Source organism: Epinephelus fuscoguttatus, linkage group LG5 (assembly GCF_011397635.1).
Source record: "Epinephelus fuscoguttatus linkage group LG5, E.fuscoguttatus.final_Chr_v1".
Taxonomy (NCBI): Eukaryota; Metazoa; Chordata; class Actinopteri; order Perciformes; family Serranidae; genus Epinephelus; species Epinephelus fuscoguttatus.
The window spans coordinates 43,242,825-43,263,828 of NC_064756.1; the positions used below are offsets into that span (position 1 = coordinate 43,242,825).

At 41.7% G+C, this 21,004-nt stretch overlaps 1 protein-coding gene across 6 annotated transcripts in view; it reads right to left on the reverse strand.

The window, feature by feature from the left end:
• Positions 1-21,004, reverse strand: part of fat3a (FAT atypical cadherin 3a) — a 391,610-nt gene that overhangs the window by 165,444 nt on the left and 205,162 nt on the right. For all 6 annotated transcript variants that reach the window (XM_049576723.1, XM_049576721.1, XM_049576720.1 and 3 more), the window contains exon 3: positions 9,838-10,161. In XM_049576723.1, coding sequence (XP_049432680.1) covers positions 9,838-10,161 — 324 coding nt within the window. The remainder of the gene's footprint in view (positions 1-9,837; positions 10,162-21,004) is intronic.

Below are 21,004 nucleotides of genomic sequence, written 5' to 3' on the forward strand. Positions count from 1 at the left end.
ACCCTCATAAGACAATACTTTGTCAGTGGAGTTTCACTGGACCATTGTTTGGGTCAGGTGAGTCACACTAGTGAACGACAGTCGTTAGGAGTGAGTGGGGCCACTGGTGAGCAACAGTCGTTAGGCATAATGTGTGGTTACCAGTGAACGACTGTCGTTGTGTTTCTTTGAGCCACTAGAGGTTAGTTTCGGGCAGTCTTTGTTGTTCACTCTCTTAGGTACAGCAGCAAGGGCCGCATTGTAAATGGGGGATAGGTGGTGTCTCAGGCCACCTCCCCTGTTTAGAGACGGCTTCTCTATTTTAACGCAGATGGATTCTTTCACCCCTCTTTGGAACCATCTGTCCTCTCTGTCCAAGATTTTCACATTGCTGTCCTCAAAGGAGTGAGCCTTCTCCTTTAGATGTAAATAAACAGCAGAGACTGGACCTGAGGAGTTTGCCCTTCTGTGTTGAGCCATGCGCTTGTTTAATAGTTGTTTGGTTTCACCAAATGATATCCCCTTTCATGATGATCACACCAAGCCAGGAGTCATTCTGCTGTACACAAATTCAGCCACCCCCATCCCTCCGTCCACAAGCCATGACTCGTACCCAGTCTCTATAGCAGCCATCCTATTTAAGGGGTTTGCACCCTTTATTGTATTATTCTTTCATTCTTTCATGCATTACTTACTGTGTGGAGATTTGGGGAAAAACATTTAAAACGATCACAAATCCGATCCCCTTGCTTCAAAAGAGAGCGATCAGAATCATAACCAGAGCTGATTATTGTGATCTGCATGTTAGCAGACTGTATCCAGAGGTTGTTTCTCATCAGAGAATGTCAGCATGAACTGAGAGGGAACTGTATATTCACAACAACAAAAACAGAACAAATGTCAAAGAAAGATGTGTTTCAGTATATGTAGTAAATGTCTGGAATGGTTTAGAAATGGAAATGAGAGTGTGTAATACACACAATAGATTAAAAACATGATGATCAACAAATATAAAATTGTATGAACACCAGAGTGTATATGAATTGTGTTTGGGATTTTTGTGTACACAATAGGTTTCTAGAATGTATTTATACTTAGTTTCAGTTACTTTCTTTTGATGCTCTGTAAGCTTCTGTATCAGAAATCAAAGTAGGAATGGTTAGTATGTCAGGTGTAACCGAAGACCTTGTGCCCTGTCTGTAGGCACTGGCTTTAGTGCAGCTACACCCGACTCAATAACGTTTGTGTCTCTGGAATTCGTCTCAAACAAAGCCTGACAACAAGCTCTATTTGTACCTTCACAACTACAGCCTGACAATTACTGCTGTAGTTACAATGACTCAAACGGACTGTGTTGTGCTTCATGCTGTGAGGGTATCAGTGACACTGCCAAAAGAGAAATGAGGTTTGAATGAAAGGAGAAGTGATAAAAAAAAGTAAACGGAGAGAGGATGGACAGAGGAAATAAACAACAAACATGGCAGTTAGGAAGAGTGCTACAGGCTTAAAGATAATCTGCAGTTGTCATCAAAGTTTCATGACAACAAAATCAAATATTCAACATCCGCCATTGAGACAGAGAGAGAGAGACACAAACAAAAAAGTATTGTGAAACAGCTATCAAGAGAAGAAAGGAGACAGTCAGAGTTAAAACAGAGTGTATGAGAGGATGACAGAAAGAGAGAACACGCAGAGATAAATGATAATACAAAAAAGTAAAATGCAAGAATTTCTTTAATAAAGGCAGAAGGGGAGAGAGGGTAGTAGCTGCTTCAGAAGAATGGGTGGAATCGTATAAAATTCAAAGCAATGAGATCTTGACTAAAGAAGAGATAAATATAGCAACAGCCAATTATATTTTCCCCTCTCTCCACCACATGCCTTATCTGCAGAGCAAACAGCAAACTGTGTGTAAGGCAGCGTGCAGAGAGATTGTGTGTTCATGTTTCCAGATGCTGTTCTAGCTGCTGCTGTTGTTGTTTCTCCCTGCATTTGCCTCCTCCTTTTATTCATTCCCTTTGCTTCATCCCACGTATACTATAGAGATGTTATTATTGTAGCATTTCCATCAACACCAGTGCTGCACCAAATCTCTTCAATTAGATGTACAGACTGTAGTGTTGATGAGGATGAGTACAGGGCTGTTGTGGATAACTTTGTCACATGGTGTGAGCAGAACCATCTGCAGCTCAACGTGGCAAAGACAAAGGAACTGGCTGTGGATCTGAGGAGGACCAAGACACCGGTGACCCCTGTTTCCATCCAGGGGGTCAGTGTGGACATTGTGGAGAGCTATAAGTACCTGGGGGTACACATTGACAATAAACTGGACTGGCCTAAGAACACTAACGCTCTCTACAGGAAGGGCCAGAGCCGTCTCTATTTTCTGAGGCGACTGAGGTCCTTCAACATCTGCCGGACTATGCTCAGGATTTTCTATGAGTCTGTGGTGGCCAGTGCTATCCTCTATGCTGTTGTGTGCTGGGGCAGCAGGTTGAGGGTGGCGGACGCCAACAGACTCAACAAACTGATCCGCAAGGCCAGTGACGTTGTGGGAACTGAGTGTGACTCTCTGATGGTGGTGTCAGAGAGGAGGATGTTGTCTAAGCTACAAACTATCTTGGACAATGTCTCACACCCGCTCTCCACCATGTGCTGGTCAGGCACAAGAGTGCTTTCAGTGGGAGACTCATACCACCTAAATGTAGCACTGAGCGCCACAGGAAATCATTCCTGCCTATGGCCATCAAACTGTACAACTCCTCCCTCTGAGTGGCCCTGTGACTATTTCACCCACTGCAATAATTTAATCTAACTTGTGCAATAACCCCATTCACCCTGACTGTATATATTTTGTTTGTGTAAATAATCTTGTTCAGTTTACAATATATATATGTATATATATATATATATTTATTTAAGTTTATGTTTGTTAATAATTCCTGTTTATTTAACTCTATATTTGTTAATACTATTGTTTAAATTTCTTATATTTTCACGTATCTTTCCTCTCTTGCAAGGAGCACCTGTAACATAAACAATTTCCCCTCGGGGATCAATAAAGTATTTCTGATTCTGATTCTATTTCTGATTCTGATTATCCAGGAGCATTGCTAGAAGTTAAAAATATCCGGGGCTTTAGCCTGGAAGTGGGAACAATTTTTTACCTGGGTGTCCGGGCGTTTCTCCCACAGGAAAATCTTTAATAATTCCCTGTTACACACGTGATTTTAACATATTTTGACAGAGAATTTTGACAAAGAATGAGCACTCGTTTTCTGTTATTGGGTGGCCCAAATTGGGGGACTTTGAGAACGACTTTGCAAACACAGTGTGAAACAATGCGCTAAACACGAAGAATATAGTAATGTTGCACATCCAATTAAATAGTAGAACCTGGGCTACAAGGCTGTATGAACCCTTTTTACATGCCCCAAACACAGCTCAAAAACAACAACTAAATGAATAACAACAAATCAAACTCCATACAGCACCAACGTGCCAACCCACTCGCCCTATTTCGTTCTCTAACTCGACGCCACGTTATGCAAAACACACGCCGTTCATCTCAAATGAAAGCAGAGACTGCTGTTTCTACACATATCCACCAAAGCATGCTACACCAAAGCATCAGAGAGATAGAGGCCAAAGAACAACAACAACAGAAATCTATTTTGGCAACAATACAATCGTATTGTTGCCAAGCGGCTTCATCAGTTCTCAACGCATCGGTCTGACTAGTCCTCACTAGTCTGACATAGTGAGGACTAGTCAGACCGATGCGTTGAGAACTGATGAAGCCGCTTGGATAAGAGGCGAAACGTCTTCTAGACAAAATCAAAGTCCAGTTGCCTACGATTTAATTGTTGCCAAAATGGAATTGACCTGGATAAATGAGAATACCCACAGACAAACAACAGAAATCATTTCGCCGAACAATAGTTGTAAAATTTCTCTTATCTTTATTGTTTTGTTGTGAAAAATTTATTCTACCAGTAAAACACAGAATATCCTGGTAAGCATTACAATGACCACATACAGCAGCCGTGTTCTGCTGACTCTGACTGGCTTACAGTGCTGTCAGTCTCGTGTTGGTGGGTACAGTGTCATTCTGTTGGCTCTAAAGAATCAAACGAGGTATCAGTCATTCAAATCAACCAATTCAGGGCGTCAGTAGCGTAGTGGATAGTGCCGGCGCCCCATGTACAGAGGCAATGCCTCGCTGCAGTGGTCGCAGGTTAATCTCCGGCTTGCAGCCCTTTGCTGCATGTCAACCCCCACTTTCTCTCTCACCCCATTTTAATCTGTCCTGTCCATTCAAGGCAAAAAGCCCAAAAAAATAATCTTAAGAAAAAAAGAAAAAAAAATCGACCAATCCGTTGCGGAGATAGAGCCTCCAAAGCACAGAAGAGGAAATCTGCTTCACATTTAGATTTGTGTGTGTGTGTGTGTGTGGTCAGTTGGAGTGGGATATAAATGAAAAAACGAAACGGACAGTTGTATGTGTATACTGAACACCATTAGGGATATACTACTTACTCTCCTCCTGCTGCCTTTTTGATGTTGTTTTTTTCAAAAAAATCATCTTATATCCATACTTACTACAAGTCTAAGTAAAACGCAGTGACTTGGTGCTGGGCTGGCCACCAGTATGCACAATAAATACAATTGTAATACAGAGTAGCCTACTATCGTTGCATCATTCTGACTGCCCATATATGGGCACATGCCATGTAAACTGGTGTGACAGTGAGTGTGCTGCTGTGCTGCTGTGCTGTGTGAAATGCTGTCTGTTGTGCTCCTGTGCCGTCCATGGTGTTATCATCATCCAGCTGAGTGCTAGTAATGAGGAAACATCAGAGACCCCAGAAAAATGGAGCTGTCAATGACGTGAGGACTGTTGACATCACATGTGCAAATAACAAGAATAACAATAAAAACTAAACTGTTTGGAAGCAAACTGCAATTCATTCATTCATTCATCTTCTAACCGCTTCATCCTCTTGAGGGTCGCGGGGGGGCTGGAGCCTATCCCAGCTACATCGGGCGAGAGGCAGGGTACACCCTGGACAGGTCGCCAGACTATCGCAGGGCTGACACATAGAGACAAACAACCATTCACGCTCACATTCACACCTACGGACAATTTAGAGTTATCAATTAACCTAGTCCCCAATCTGCATGTCTTTGGACTGTGGGAGGAAGCCGGAGTGCCCGGAGAGAACCCACGCTGACATGGGGAGAACATGCAAACTCCGCACAGAAGGGCTCCCACGCCCGGGATCGAACCGGCAACCCTCTTGCTGTGAGGCGAGAGTGCTAACCACCACACCACCGTGCCGCCCGCAAACTGCAATGTGTTTTCTTTTTTTATAATCCCACTCTTCAGGTTTTAGTGAAGAACAGTAACTCTGGAGTCCTGTAGCTATCCCTGTGCAGTTTGCAGGCGCTTTGTATGGTTGCCTTGAAGTGCAAAATAACAGCAAAACAGAAAACACAATGGCATGTTGGGTGACTCAAACCGGAACCGGTAGGTACATACTGGACGATGATTCCTTATCACTAGCTCGGTTTCCATCCAAATGTATTGCAAATTTTAAGCGAATTTTTTGAAAATGCGCAAAAGAAAATGAGAATTTATGCATGTTTCCATTCATTATTGTTTTGCAAGTATTGGGAGTCAACAGGTCAAGCAGTATGGCGCCGAAGAAGAAGACGGCACTGTGAGATGACGTCATTGAGAGTGTCTCATGTCCACAACTGATGTGAACAACTACCGGCACATCCATGACTATGACGAGATGGAGAGATTCCTTGGGAACTTTTTGGTTCTTGCGAGAGCTCTCATCACACTCATATCAGCCTTGTCAGCGTAGCCTACATAATGCTGTGATGTCTGTGTTGGTACACCAGGCAGCGCACATGATGCAGCGGTATTCAACACGTCCAGTCTATTCAGGTAAGTTGTGAAATACACTCACCTGACACTGGAGTATTTACCTCTCTCTAAGTTCACACAGGTGTGTGTGTGTGTGTGTGAAGTAGAAGTAGGATCCGGTAGCCTACGTCATCGTTTATTCGCTAAATCTGTTTCCATTGCCAAAAGTCGCATTTTCCTAATATCGATAGGCTGACTTTTCCACCCCCTCCAAGCATAAAAACCTTTCTGCGATATTTCAGCCTTTTTTTTTTCGAATTTCGCGTTTCCATTCAAGTTTTTTTTCACAGATGTTGAAAATGCAAATAAAATAGGTGGATGGAAACCTGACTACTGACTGGATGGAAGTACTACTTCTTCCTCTTCTTCTTTTTAATTTCTGGCAGACTGGATGCTGTTTGGACGACTGGACTCCACAGATGATTTGTTCATTTGTGCAGCTTTAAACTGGGCATGTGAGGCCTGTCCTGTATGTTCAGCCCCTCTAAAATAGCTTCTTTGAGCATCTGGCAAAGGACAGCCAAATGAACCTTTTTTTTCTCCCCAGAGGCCGTTGCTTTTTTACACTTTGTTTGAGAAACTGCCTATGGATCCATTCTTCAAACATGATTTGTCACTGTGGCAGGTGACCTGCGATGTCACCAAGCCATCAAAGGTAGAATCTTTCCGTTCTTATCCCTCTTTCTCCGGAGACCCCGAGGAAGGTAGGATTGTGGAGGTAGAGCTGCTACGCTCTTCTCACCGCAATGACTGCATCAAGAACCACAATTCTTTCAGCTTTGTTCAGCCACGATGGATGACCACCAGCTAACAAGCAGCACAACAAAGCAACTTTTTCCTCCATTGAGAGACTGGTAACGTAACAACTGGTGTTATGATCCTAGCATAGCAATAATAAAACAGTACAGGCTAAGCATGACTGTTAACTTTTGTTAGTGTATGTGTAACATGTTCAGTGTTGGGCAGTAATGCATTATTAGTAACGCATTACAGTAACACCGTTCATTTTGGCAGTAACAAATTAATTTTTTAATTCTATTTATTTATATACTTTTATTAATCCCCCTGAGGGGAAATTCAATTTTTTTTCACCCCATTGTCATTAACACACAGGTCCGAAAGACACACGCATGCACAAACAGGATCTACATGCACAAAGTGGAGAGATGTCAGAGTGAGGGGGCTGCCTTGGTCAGGTGCCCGGGCAGTTGGGGGGTTCGGTGCCTTGCTCAAGGGCACCCTGGCAGTGCCCAGGAGGTGAGCTGGCACCTCTCCAGCCACCAGTCCACGCCCCGCATTTGGTCCGGACGGGGACTTGAGCCGGCGACCCTCCGGTTCCCAACCCAAGTCCCTATGGACTGAGCCACTGCCACCCCCCTAATACTCTAACACATTATTTTTTAAATTCAGTAACTCAGTTACCGTTACCAAACAGTGCGTTACTTTAGCCGTTTTAAAACTTAGGTTTTAAAGCGGCACCCAGCATGCAGTATTCCTTCACAAATTTAAGTTCCTTTTCACTAAAACATTTTAGTCCTTAACAATAAAAGATATTCATTGACATTCTACAGAACGTCATTAATATTTTCCTCATTAATGATGTTGTATTTCATCCAACCCTAACCTATTTACATGTTTAACAAGTGTACATGCAATGTGAATCCATCTATGTAGATGCTATGTGACTAATGTGCCATTTAAATAGCAGGAGAAAACTGTGTCATTCTGACTTAAGACCAGGATTGTGTTGGTCAGCAGATCAATTGCTTTTTTTATTACCTCACAATAGCAATACAGTAACAATGTGCCTGGCAGCACCTCATTTTTTTTTTTTTTAAGATATTTTTTGGGGCATTTTTGCCTTTATGCATAGGACGGTTAAGCATCAAGGGGGGAGAGAGAGGGGTAATGACATGCAGCAAAGGACCACAGGCTGGAGTCGAACCCAGGCCGCTGCAGCAATAGCCTTGTACATGGGGTGCCTGCTCTATCCACTAAGCCACCAACGCCCCTGCAACACCTCATTTTAAGACCTACATGCCCATGGATGCATAGATGGCCCTTGTATATTTGCTATTTACACAATGTAGGCACTGGCTGTGAAAATGAAACTGCATCAGTCTGAAACTAATTACCAGTTCATCTCAAATGTCCTCCAGAGGTGGGTTGAACAATTTGATTTTACTCTGTTTTGAATGCATTTAGTTTTTACTTTGAGCCATCCAAGACACATTAAGTGATGAACAGATTGTTAAGACTTTGCATCAAAACAGTATCTAGTTAATATCTTCCTCTCATACTTTCACACTGGTTATTTGTTGAATGTTGAGAAATCTCTTAGTTTTTGCTTTCAAAGGTTTCTTTTTTATGTAGTTTATAAACCTTGTTTTTATCATAGCCTTTTTGACCCTCACATACTCACACAACAGTGGTGGCTGCTGGTCTTTCAAACAGGGGAAGCTCACTTTAAGTTTACATCATAAAATTTGTCATGAGGCAGTAACTTATAAAAAGAACATTTAATTGAAGCCGTTTTTCAACCATGGCATAGAACCACAGCAAAATACACCTCAAAGACTTTCAGATGGGTTTAAACACCTGAACTATGGTGAAAATGAGCTATATCGCTTATGGAAATAAGGAACTCCGGATGGTAGTGATGCGCAGGCCGACCCGTAACCTGCAGATCTCGTGGGTTACCCCGTGGGTCGGGTCAAGAAATGTTCACTTTATTGGCGGGGCCGGTGGGGCAGGTCATTACAGATTAAATATGCCGGATATAGCCTACTTGTTAACAACACTGTTGCAGGTTAGGTAAATGCATGTTACGTAACGTAACCTGCGACGTGATGTCACAAAAGCGCCAAGCAGCGGCCACAACAAACCAGAATCAATGAAGCGGTGAAGATGGAAGAAGAAGTGAGGGAAGGATTACGGTCGGGAGAGTACAGAGTTAAAAGAAAAGAAGGCCAAGCTGCTGCTAAATGTTTGGGACAATTTCTGTGAGGTAGTTAGTGCAGCAGACGACAGCAGCATTGGCTACGTGAAGTGCAATTCTTGTGATAAGCTATACAAGCATGAGAGCCACAAGACGGGTATGTCCAGCATGCCTTTTTATTGCAAATAATAGCTACAAAAATGCAAGCCTAATTTTATTTTATCTTAGGATTTATTTATGGTTTATTTATTTTATATTTTTTGTTTTTAAAGCACCTTTGTCAGACCAAATAAAAGCCTTATTCAATGACATATTTAACATGTATTTAATAGCAGCAGGGTGGGGTGGGTTGTGAAAATAGATGCTGTTGTGCGGGCGGGATGGAGCGGGTCAAATTATTTCATAAATGCGGGACCCGCAGGTTGGAAAAAACCCCGACTCGTGCATCACTACCGGATGGCACTCTGTCAGAAGACTCCACTTGCAAATATCCACATGGGACTGAGCTCAAAATGCAAAGCGCTGTCAGTCACAAAGGGGTTCAGCCTTTTAGACAGTTCCTCCAATCATCATGCATACACCAAGCAACCTCTCCTGCCTACTGCTCCATTAGGTCCTAGGGAAGCTGAGCCTCCCTGGAAGTGATAATTTTGTCGCATTTATCCAATGACCGTCTCACTTTGCTGCATGAAAAAAACCTGCTCAGCGCTGTCTCATAGGAATGCTTGGAGGCTCCACGTCCACCATGCTGACACGAGAATGTATGACAGCGAGGTCGCGTTTGAAAACTGGTGATAAACAGTTTGAACATCATAGTCATGATGCTAAACACATCCTAGCGCACATTTAATGCAATGTAAATTCTTATTTTAATGTAAATTCAATGGTGCATATTTGACCATTTCTTCTATGAAATTTTAGGGGAAGTTCAGCCTCCCTTGTTGTCTCAGAGCAATCACCTGTCACACACAGCATTACTCACCAGTGCGGGTGTTGATTGTGAAGAAGTTCTGTGGGTTTCCGCTGATGATGCGGTAGTTGAGTCTGTCAGCAGCAGCAGGGGGCGCAGCATCGGGGTCCTGGGCCTGGATCTGGATCACAGAAACATCCCGTGGAGAGTTCTCAGGCACTGAAGGCCGGTACAATGGCTCTGAGGTCAGCGGGGCGTTATCGTTAACATCCTCCACCTGGATGAATACCTCAATTGTAGCAAACTGAGGAACCACGCCATGGTCACTTGCATACACCGTCAGCCAATAAGAGTCCTTGGTCTCACGGTCCAACATATCTGTGGTGTAGATCACCCCTGGTGGTGGAAGAGAAAAAGAGAGTTCATTTAACACTCTTTAATTTCTCATTACCCAAACATGGCAAGGACTGAATAAAGAATTGTCAGTACTGTTCACCGAATGCAAGATATTCAATGAATGCATATTCAGTGAAATGTTAAGAATGTTTTTCACTGCGGTGGCACAGCCATTTCCTTCTATTTTCAGCCAAAATAAAGAGAGATTTCACTCTCATTTCCTTTAAATGTCAGAAGGCATCAGGACAACAAGGAGTGAAATAGTAAGGAAAGAGAGAGAAATAGCCTTAGGATGTTGTTGTACAAAGACACTGCCACATGATATGACCCAAAGTGATGTGCGAGTTGTGAAACAATCCTTTGAAATGAGAAACTGTTTTTCCTGACTCGGGAGTGAGGAGTTGTCATCTCTACTAATTTGTTCACTGACCTGCCCCTTCCTACCTGCTGCTAGTTTGTGCAGACTGTGAAGACAAGGCAAGACCAAGTGTCACTCACACAATTATGCAACTCTTGTATTAACTGTATTTGTGGTGATATACCGAGTTAATTACTTTATTAACCTGACCCCGTGAGACATGTAACCATTTTGGTGCTTTTTCTTAAAAAAAAAAAAAATTCAGTACTTGTTCTCCCAGCCTGGAGCCCACTCCTGCCCCCCTGACCTGCAATGAAGGTTGAGAGCTTCTGACCAAGCCCGCAGGAACAGTGCTCAACATTGAAGCCATTTTGATGTTGTGATGTAGTGGTCAAACCATGTTATTTCAACTTCCTGGTCCAATAGGGGCCCAAAAAGAATTTTGCCCAAATACAATCATGGGAAAGGAGCAGTTGTAAAATGGTGGGTTAATTCCATTGAGCGTCACAGCCCCTGCAAAAAGACCAGACTTTGATCCAATCAGCCTGGTAACATTTGGAAAGTCTAAAGGAGCTGCATGATTATATGATTTCATCTTTATTTAAGTTAGCAGGCAATTAAACCAGAAGTTAGCCAGCTCAGTGGACTCTTATCTCTGGTGTGCATGCTCTATGGGTGCTGGGGCCAGTGGGGGATTCACCAAGCTCTGGGGGTAGCTGACTTGGTGACTTGAGTGACTTGAAAACCCAGCTCTCCTAAATGAGTGACTCATACAAACCTGAGTCAATAAAAAGAGTCAAAACCCCCATCTCTAATGACTTATAGTATAGCCACAGTTTTCACTATTAGCCCAATGGTCTTTAACATGTTTAAGAGCTGCCCACTTTGACCAGAAAAGGTATGTCCTTGTTATTCTGACAAGCCCACTCAACACACTGCTAACAGTTCCCACAGGGATTGTTTTATGGTAGAAAGTACCGTAGTTCCCAAGGTCATGTTAATTCTCTTTTTTTAATGCGCCTAATGAGCACTTCAAACTAAATTCCAACTCAATACATATCTGTCTTTTTGGTTTTGCCTATACATGTAAAACCACAACTATCAGCATGGATACACACCACTCTTGCTGCTCCAAGAAGCTCTTTGCTGTGGTTGCTGCTTAAGTTTTTGAATTCCAGACTTATACATAGTTGAGATGCACCTCATCTAGCAAAGGCATTTCCACTGTAAACCTGCTCACAGCCACCCCACAGCCTCTCTATTTGTGAATGAAACATTGAAAATATGGAATGAAACAACAAGCAATGAAAAAAGGCAAACCTTCCACCCATTGCATGTATCAAACATGATTTTATCCCAGGTTGTCAAATACCTATGATTTCTCACACCCCTTGGTGCACGTTACCCTTTGGTGTCTCTATGAGACATACCCTTTAGCATCTGTATGTGATGCACAGCTAGCTCCTCTGTGAAATTTGTTCTGTTGGGGTTAACATTGTCAGACAGTCCAGGTTAGGTTTAGGCACCAAAACTACTTGGTTAGCATCTGACAAAAAACACCATGCTGTGGTTTAAAATCAGTGCTTAAAGTGATGTAAATACATCACGTGAGTGACATAAGTGCTTAACTTACAGATCAGTTATTTCTGACTGCCAAGACATTCAGGAGTCACATGAAAACATTTGGGGAAGTCCACAGTAAGGCTAATGATTTTATCCTTAAACATTTCAACTTCACATGCCAAGAATTAATCTGCAAGGCAGGAGGTCTCATTTTGGAGTCCTGTTTTTTCTCTAACTTTCTAAAGTTACAGTTTATTCTTACAACATGCACAGACCCATAGTGTCTGCTATCCCTCAACACCACATCCCCAGCAATAGGCTCCCTCATCAGGGCTCCAAACAGCCCACCACGCATTCTAATAAAGCACTTTATTCCCTTTATCTAAACACAGACTGGATGAGTAAACACCAAGCTCGACCACAGGCTTTCAGACAAGCCTGTAAAACTGTGTGGCCAAAGGCTATCTGTTAAACATATGATCTAATCCCGTGATGCTTTGCCAGGGAAAAGTCTAATCAAAACTCCTGCGACCCCTGACCTCAGAGTGTGTGTTTGTCTGCTCTCTTGTGGGTTTTCTAAGTCGTTGTCATATGTGGTAGGAAGTTTTTTTTTGCTTGAACATTTGTGTGTGTGTGTGTGTGTGTGTGTGTGTGTGTGTGTGTGTGTGTATGTGTGTGTTTTAAGAGCCCTTAAGAGCTTTCTGCCAGAATGCCCTTAAGGTTTTGAAATAATATCATGGTTCAACCAGAAGAAAATGTTGGCACTGTACACTTCTGCAAACCCCAGATGTGTTTAATTTTCACATTTCATACCTATTATATCAACATTTCTAAAATTATGTAGTATATGGGCTGACTGTAATTGGGAGATGAGGGGATGGGGGGATGGTGGATGGTGTGACGTGGGCAAGCCGCAGGACACTGTTCAGGACCAACGAACAACAATCAGTTGTTTTCTAGCGATGCATTGCTGTGTTTCCAGCAGCCTTTTAGGCACCAAACCTGAGTGTTTCACTGCATTTCCAGCAACTAGCCACCATAAGTAAGTATTTTAAGCCAAATATGATCTTTCCCTACCCATAAACAAGAAGTTTTTGTGCCTAAACCTAACCACACGTTAACTACAGCGTTGTTGAGACATAAAGTTTCAACATATTTGCTACATAATAGTGTGCAAATGGGACACATCTGTGGTTTGCAGAAACATAAAAAGCCAACATCAATTCTAGTGATAGGGTTGCATGGTTGGGGTTATAGTGAAAAGATTTCGGCCAGAAAGGTTTCTTTGGCAGAAAACCCTGACGGCAACATTCTCCCTCGTGCATGTGACTGTGTTGAGTGCTCTTGATTAGCCAACTTAGGTGGTAATATTTACTTGGTGTATTGTCTAAGTGGCTGATTACTCTCCTCTTTCCATGCGGAATACTCATGGGCTTTCACATGAGTGCTGCTGGCCAGTGCTAACACACACACACACACACACACACACACACACACACACACACACACACACACACACACACACACACAGATATCTTTAGCATGTTAGTGTAAAGCTCTTAGTCACTCCATTTGCTCTCATGCTTTAGTGGAGAAGCTCATAAGATATTTAGACTGAGTGTTGCTACTGCACCTTTCAGGATGACTCTGGAGAGAAAACACACACCCAAGTATTATTACTATTATTACTGTACTGTCTCCTGTCCCAAATAAACCCACCTGCATAAATGTATGTGTGTTAAGATAAGTGAATTGGTGGCAAGATGTTGTATTTGCTATTCAGAGTGGAGATGCTACAGAAGAGTTTACGCTGTGTTCAGCAGCGATGGGGAGTAACATCAAGTACTTAAAAAGCACTTGAAGAATTACTTATCACTTAGTCCACATTTTTAAGTTAGAAAATTATATGCACAGTCACTTTATTATACTTTTAACTGATTCTGCCTGGTATGTACTGTTTACTATGATGGCAAGTGGCTTTCTACTCAAATACTCAAAAATAAACTGTATTTAACTGTCATTTAGGGTTGTAAAGCTGGACTGATGAAGTAATTCATTCATTTTCTGTAAGCTTATCCTGGTACAGGGTCGCAGAGGGGCTGGAGTCTGTCCCAGCTGACATTGGGTGAAAGGCGGGGTACACCCTGAACAGGTTGCAAGACTATCACAGGGCTGACACAAAGAGATGGACTACCATTTACGCTTACATTCACACACTGAGGTTACTTTGTATGAAATGTGCTTATGTTGGTCAACTTCTAATAGCCACCTGTAAGATACAGGAGGTGAGAATAAACCCTTTTCACAGCAAACATTTTAATTTGTCATTGTAGGAAAATCACAGGTGAAACTGATAACATTAACAATGGGTCTGTTCCATTAAGTGTCCCAGTAAGCTATTCTAGTGAGCTGGCATACACAATTTCAGTGCTTCCCCTATGTGGACTACAGCCACTATTAATGTTATTAAATACTGTTGTGCTTTTCTTACTATGGCATGAAAAAGGTGTATTGTGATACTGAAAGTGTCATTTCAAGTCAAACTAATAAACCTACCACAAACTGCACTTGATCCTATTTTATGTTAAACAAACAAACAAACAAAAACACTCAGTACATTTACATGCACATTTAAGTCAAGCTACGGTTAAAGCTTGACTAGGCCATTTAATTGGATAACTGTCCTTGTCCCGGTATACAAGCACAGTAGGGGATTCGATTTATTGACCAAAGTATGCCCAGCTCCGCTACAGTAGGTGGCGATATGCCCCCCTTTCAGCTTGTCAGTAATGGACTTTTCTTCTGGTTGACCTATTATGTCACAGATCAACCAATCGACAAACAAGTTAGCTACGGTTAGCTAGCAGCAAACTGGTACCATGGTGGACAACTTTATAGCTCTGTACACTTCATCAGTCCAAAAATGCACATCTCTGGATGTAGATTCTGCCATGTGTTCACCGGCTTCTTCTTCTATTACACATTTAATGCTTTCAGCTTCTGGGGAAAAAGCCTGTGGAAACTGTGGAGCATCCACAGGTCACCTAGGTCACTCTGGGTCCGATTCGACTGTATACATGCAGGAGTAATTCGACTCCCATCACAGCTGCGGCTCAGAGGTAGAGCGGGTCGTCCACCAATCGAAAGATCAGCGGTTTGATCCCAGGCCCCTCCAGTCTGCATGTTGAAGTATCCTTGAGCAAGATACTGAATCCCAATGGTCCCGATGACTGTTCCATCAGTGTGTGAGTGTGTTAAAACTGAGTAGCAGGTGGCACCTTGTATGGTAGCCTCAGCCACCAGTGTGTGTGTGTGTGTGTGTGTGTGTGTGTGTGTGTGTGTGTGAATGGGTAAATGTGACTTGTAGTGTAAAAAGTGCTTTGAGTGGTCAGATGACTAGAAAGGCGCTATACAAATGCAGGTCCATTTACCATTATCGGGGTGTGTAAATTGGACTTTGAGAAATTCAATTTAGTATGATTTCAGTTGGACTAAAATGTTAACGTGTTTTAAATGTCAAGGTACTGACTGCACGCTGCAACATGATCTCACACTTACTCGTCATATTTTGATGCTTGGGTAGAAGCTCCATCGTCACTATAACGATGCCAGGGGCAACGTTTTGCATTGTATCTTAATGTACAAGGGGTTGGCAGTAAGAAGTTGTCAGTTTTTAGGTTTACGTAACAAAACTACTTGGTTATGGTTAGGAAAAGAAGGCGGATGTCGCTAAAAATATACCCAGCTTTGTATGGCACACATTCAGTAGGACAGGCAATGGTGTATTGCTACAAAAACCCCAGCTTTGAGTTGCAGAAACGCCACGGCTGTTTGTTGGTCTTGAACATCAATCTCCTGGGTCAAAGTCCTGTGCTTGTTGGACATGTCAGCCTCCGCTCCTGCCCACCCTAAGCAGACTCTTGTGTTCTTTAAACTACATTTACATTACAGTATGTAGAAAGCCCAGTGTGTCTCACAAAGATGCTAAAGGGTGCCCCAGGCAACACTATAGTGACACCTGGGAAATATTAAGCAGAGTAGTTTGATGCACTGTGAGTGAGACCAAGCTGCTCTTCAAGTTTTTAACATATTGATGTGTACACCTGGTACATATACAACAAGACATGTCTAAAGTTGTAAACGTTCTGTCTGACAGGCTTTGGTGCCTATGCCGAAGGACTTAAAGCCAAATGCAAATCCTGGAGATACAGGATGCAGGGAAAAAATGTCAACAATTTCTCTCTCTCCCTCCCTCTTTGACTACGTTTACATGCACAAAATATTTCAGTTTTTGACCTTATTCCAAGAAAGACAATACTCCTATTAAGGTATTTACACATCTAATGAAAATGAATATACCACTAATAACCTCATTTAGCCACTCGAGTGCATGTTCTGGTACAGCACTCTGTACACTAAAATTTTACACACACACACAAACACACACACACACACACACACACACACACACACACACACACACGAGCAGTACGTCATTGTTTTTGTCCTGTGGGACACTTGAATGTTCAAGGTTAGTTGTAATTAATTCAGAGTTGCCCTGTGCTGTGTTCTTTCTGCCTCAGTGTTCATTCATCTCTGCCTCCTTCTGGCCCCTTGGCTGCACTACAATTAATAGCTATGCAGCATGTTACAACATTGCTTCTGATAGCCCAAGCTGCTGCTTACAAGCCTGCTTTCCAATTAAGAGTGTGGAATTAACTACAAATGTCACAGGAGTGCTAGACATAAAACACATTGGAGAGCAGGGAGTGACAGTCCGCACTGCTGCCCAATCAGCTTTCTCACAGCACAGAGCAGAAACAAAGCAGAGCTGCCGCACTGCTGCAGCAAACCACTGAAAGCTGAATGACAAAGAATGGAAATATGGTGAGTATGTCACAGTCTGTGACTACGAGCCACGTGATTCATATCCACACACAAGGACATAGGTTTTGTTTCAATGTGGGGGCGGGGGACCTATATGTGAGGATGTGGGGGTCCTCCTGTATTCTGATCACTTTTTATGCACCAAATTATGGTGGAAATGGCCTTATTTATGTAAAGGAAATCACAAATTGAGGTGCCAGGTGATAATTCATAATATCAAAATATATTGGAATATAATGCAGTAAAACTCAGGGATTCTGATTGGTTTCAAATATTTATTCTCCCCTAATTATTTTCCCTGCTGAGTTAAAACACCTGTAGGCATGATTTACTCTTCCATCTTCTTTTGTGTCTTTGTCTGGGAAAAGGAAACAAGACAGTAATTATAATATATATTGGGGGAACACATCACCCCAAATATCCACATTCACTCAAAATGCCCCCCACCATGATGTAAACTGTAATACCAGTTGCAGTTACAGTTGTCTTTCCAGACTCACATGTAGCCATGACAATTGACAATGCTTCAAATATGGATGATGTTGCAAAGGAGCAACATATTTAAACACGCGGATGCTTCACACACATCTTTTCCCTGGCAGCATAAAAGATCTTATTAGTTTATCCTTGAATTAAAGTGGATGTCCATGCCAAAGTTGAGAATGTTTTTCCTGGTGTTGTTGAGATATCGTGTTTACAAGAATGAGACACACACAAGATCACAGTGTTCTTGACCTTGGCCACCATAATGTAATCAGTTTATTATCAAGTCCAAGCGGATGTTTGTGCCAGATTTGAAAATATTCATTCAAGGTATTCTTGAGATATCACATTAACAAGAATGGGAAATATGAAAGTGCAGACGTACGGACAACTCAAAAAGATACTGCCTCCAAAGCAGAGGCATAGGAATGCTATGCTATGACAGGCAACCACGCACCACCATCTAAAATCATTAGCAAGTTTAATCAGAATCATAAATAAACTAAACAAATTGCTATAATAATGTAATACAATTAATTTTATTACGATGTACTGGCTGCTGGCTCTATTACATAATTTTCAAATGTATTAAAAAGAGTAAAATTAGAATGTAATATGAGTGTTAAAGTGTCAGTCCTTAATGTTGTATTGCATGTGTGATTTATTTCATGTAGTGCATTTTGGTGTAGTATACCATATAGGTGTACATGCTTATGATAAACAATACAATAATGCATTTCTATTTTGTCATTTTTTTCTGTGGCCAGATTTGGTACCCCCTAATTTTGACTCCATGACTTCAGCCTTGGACAGTAACCTCTTTAAATGTGCATGTGGCACCTATTCACTGCAGTGATACATTAATTATTTTTAATTAATTTAGTAAGGTTTCTGCTAGACTCACAAGTCAGTCTTTAGATGCTTTGCTTAACTAAAGACTGATGACTTTCTCCCTGATTTTGTGTTTAGATGGGCAGATACAATTTCAGAGTTTAAAAAAACTCCCTATGTTGCAGAACCAATAATAAATCCGCAGGGCGGTCCTTCGGTGACTCTCTGAACTCTTGTGCTTGTAAACATAGTCCCACTAGAAACATGTGTAGCGGTACAAAATGGCTCAGCCGTGCTCGCAGAAAACGCTGTCAAAGTTAGTGGGTGTTTGTCGCGTTTGCGGCAACACATTCTTTCCAACTAAAAGAAACAAACATAATCTTTTACCGTTAGCTGTTAGCCCTGTTAGCCGTTAGCAGTGTCTGTAATAGGTAATAACTCATTAAACGGTCCGTGAAAAAAATATCTTTCCCAGCGGATATCTTAGTTACAACATGGTTGAGCTAACAAAGCAGTTTTGTGTTGCTATGTGTGGAATTTATTCAGTTTTGGGAAATCACGATGTCTAGAAAGCATCAGTGGCTGCAGCTGACAGGGACAGCTAACACTAGCAGCAAAGCTAACATCAGGACGTCATCTGTTAAAAGCCTCCCGTTGTCGGATATGACATGACACTACTCCAGTTAGCTCAATCATGTTGTAACTAAGACATCCACTGGAAAAAATATTTTCTTCACGGATGAGCACACGTTTGATAAAATGGAGTTAAATCTCTCGGCATCCATTTTCAAGCTCTCTGTGTGTTTGTTTCCTTGCAGACGAGAAAAGGAGGAGCGCACATTTCCGAGAAGGCGTGTCCTTTTCAAAAATGCAAGAGGTGTTGCTTTGTTGCTGGCCGTTTTTGCCGGTGTGTTAAACACACTTTAGAAAGGAGTGTCCCCAGACTATCAGAAGGAGGAGATCTCTGATTGTCTGGTGGCGAGACTGGGTTTCTGAACATTACAAACTTCCTTCACATTCGAAACATATCCTTCATAACTGTTTTCTCATAGAAGTCAAGAATAAAGTTATAATTTAATGAGAATAAAGTCATAATATTTCAAGAAAAAATCTACCTGCCCCGCAGTCTGCCGTGCATTAAGTTATGGCTCTGCTGATATGATAGTATCCCCTACAGTCTGCCCCATTCGGGACTCTTTGGAAGAGACAAAGTTGGGAGATTATTTCAGCTGTGTCTTTCATACCCCTACACAATCAGTGCATTTAATTTGATATGGGTACCAATACATTTTGATCAAAGAAGGCAAAGCACCTGGGAAACAACAGCCTGTATGGTCTATTGCTTTAGAATAAAGCCCTTTCTTCTGCACTGTTTCTGATTCATCCAAAATGAACTTCAGCAATTGTATTGATGCGTGTGGAGGAGGCAGGAACAAAATGAAAAAAAAAAAAGCAAACAGTAAAAACTATTTCTCATTCAGTGTTAACATGGGCGAGTTGAAATTATATCTGATTAAAATGCACATGCAATTAATATCAAATTAGTGGTGTGAACAATGTAGGTAATCAGAAAAGTGGCAGGGACATAATAAATTATGCCCATGTCCACACACAAGTCCGCAAACATGGACTGTCCAGCTAGGCTCCATCTTTATGGAGAATGTTAATATTTGACTTTGGGCTCTATTGTTTTTACAGTCACTAAATTTCTGATGCACTTACCAACAGCCGCATTTCAGCACTTTAAGAAAACATATATCTAAGCTAATATTTTTATTTTTACATTTTTTGTGAGGTTCCTAGAAACATTTACAGCTAAAAAGAAAATTATAAAAAAAATATTAACAACCCAACAGTAAATTCTCAAAGTAAAGTCTTCTATTGTTCTAGGCTTCCCCTCCACCCAGAGATAGTATATTGTATATATCTCTATTGGAGACCTGAACCCTTGGGTCAGGTGATGTGGATAATTTCTTTAAGACAATCCACCTGTGGTAGTGGCTGACAGCCTATATAAACCCCTGTCAACCACGCGCCCCCAGTGATTTTTCTGATTCCACTTGGAGCAGCGTGGCTTGTGTCGCTGTGCTTCTTTGAGACAATTCTATCTGCTATCTTTATAAAAAAAGAAAACTTTCGTTTAGCAAGGCTAACAAATAGTGATCGTGAGATGAAGCCTCATGAAGCACTGAATTTTGCTTTCCAGCAAATAAGTTCAGACAAGGGTTCATTTCTCGAGGCTTCATGTGCACAAGAAACCACCTGTTGGCCAAAGTGTGTAAAACAGGCAGCTGTGATCTTAACCATGTAATATGTGATACAGTGTTTTGTGTCAGTAATAGCTGTTGGGAATGACTATTAATAATAACAATAATAATAATAATAATAATAATAATATAACTTTCTTTTTATCAACATAGTGCATTTTCTAGTGAGTATATCAGGACTATACTGTATCAAATACATCTACAATAAACTGTTATTGTTTTGTGAATGCATCCTGTGTGTATAAACCAATCATTTGGCTAAAAAACAGTATTGTGATGGTGTAGTGCCATATAATATAATAATGGCAAAAGGGGTAATATTCGTGTTCTGTGTCACTTCTGTGCAAACCTCACACCAAGATCTGAACCGCTTCCCGAACCAGTCATGTGGTACAGCTGGGCAGCGAGGCTTCAGACGTCATCAATGACGTCACTCGTCTGAAACGATACAAGC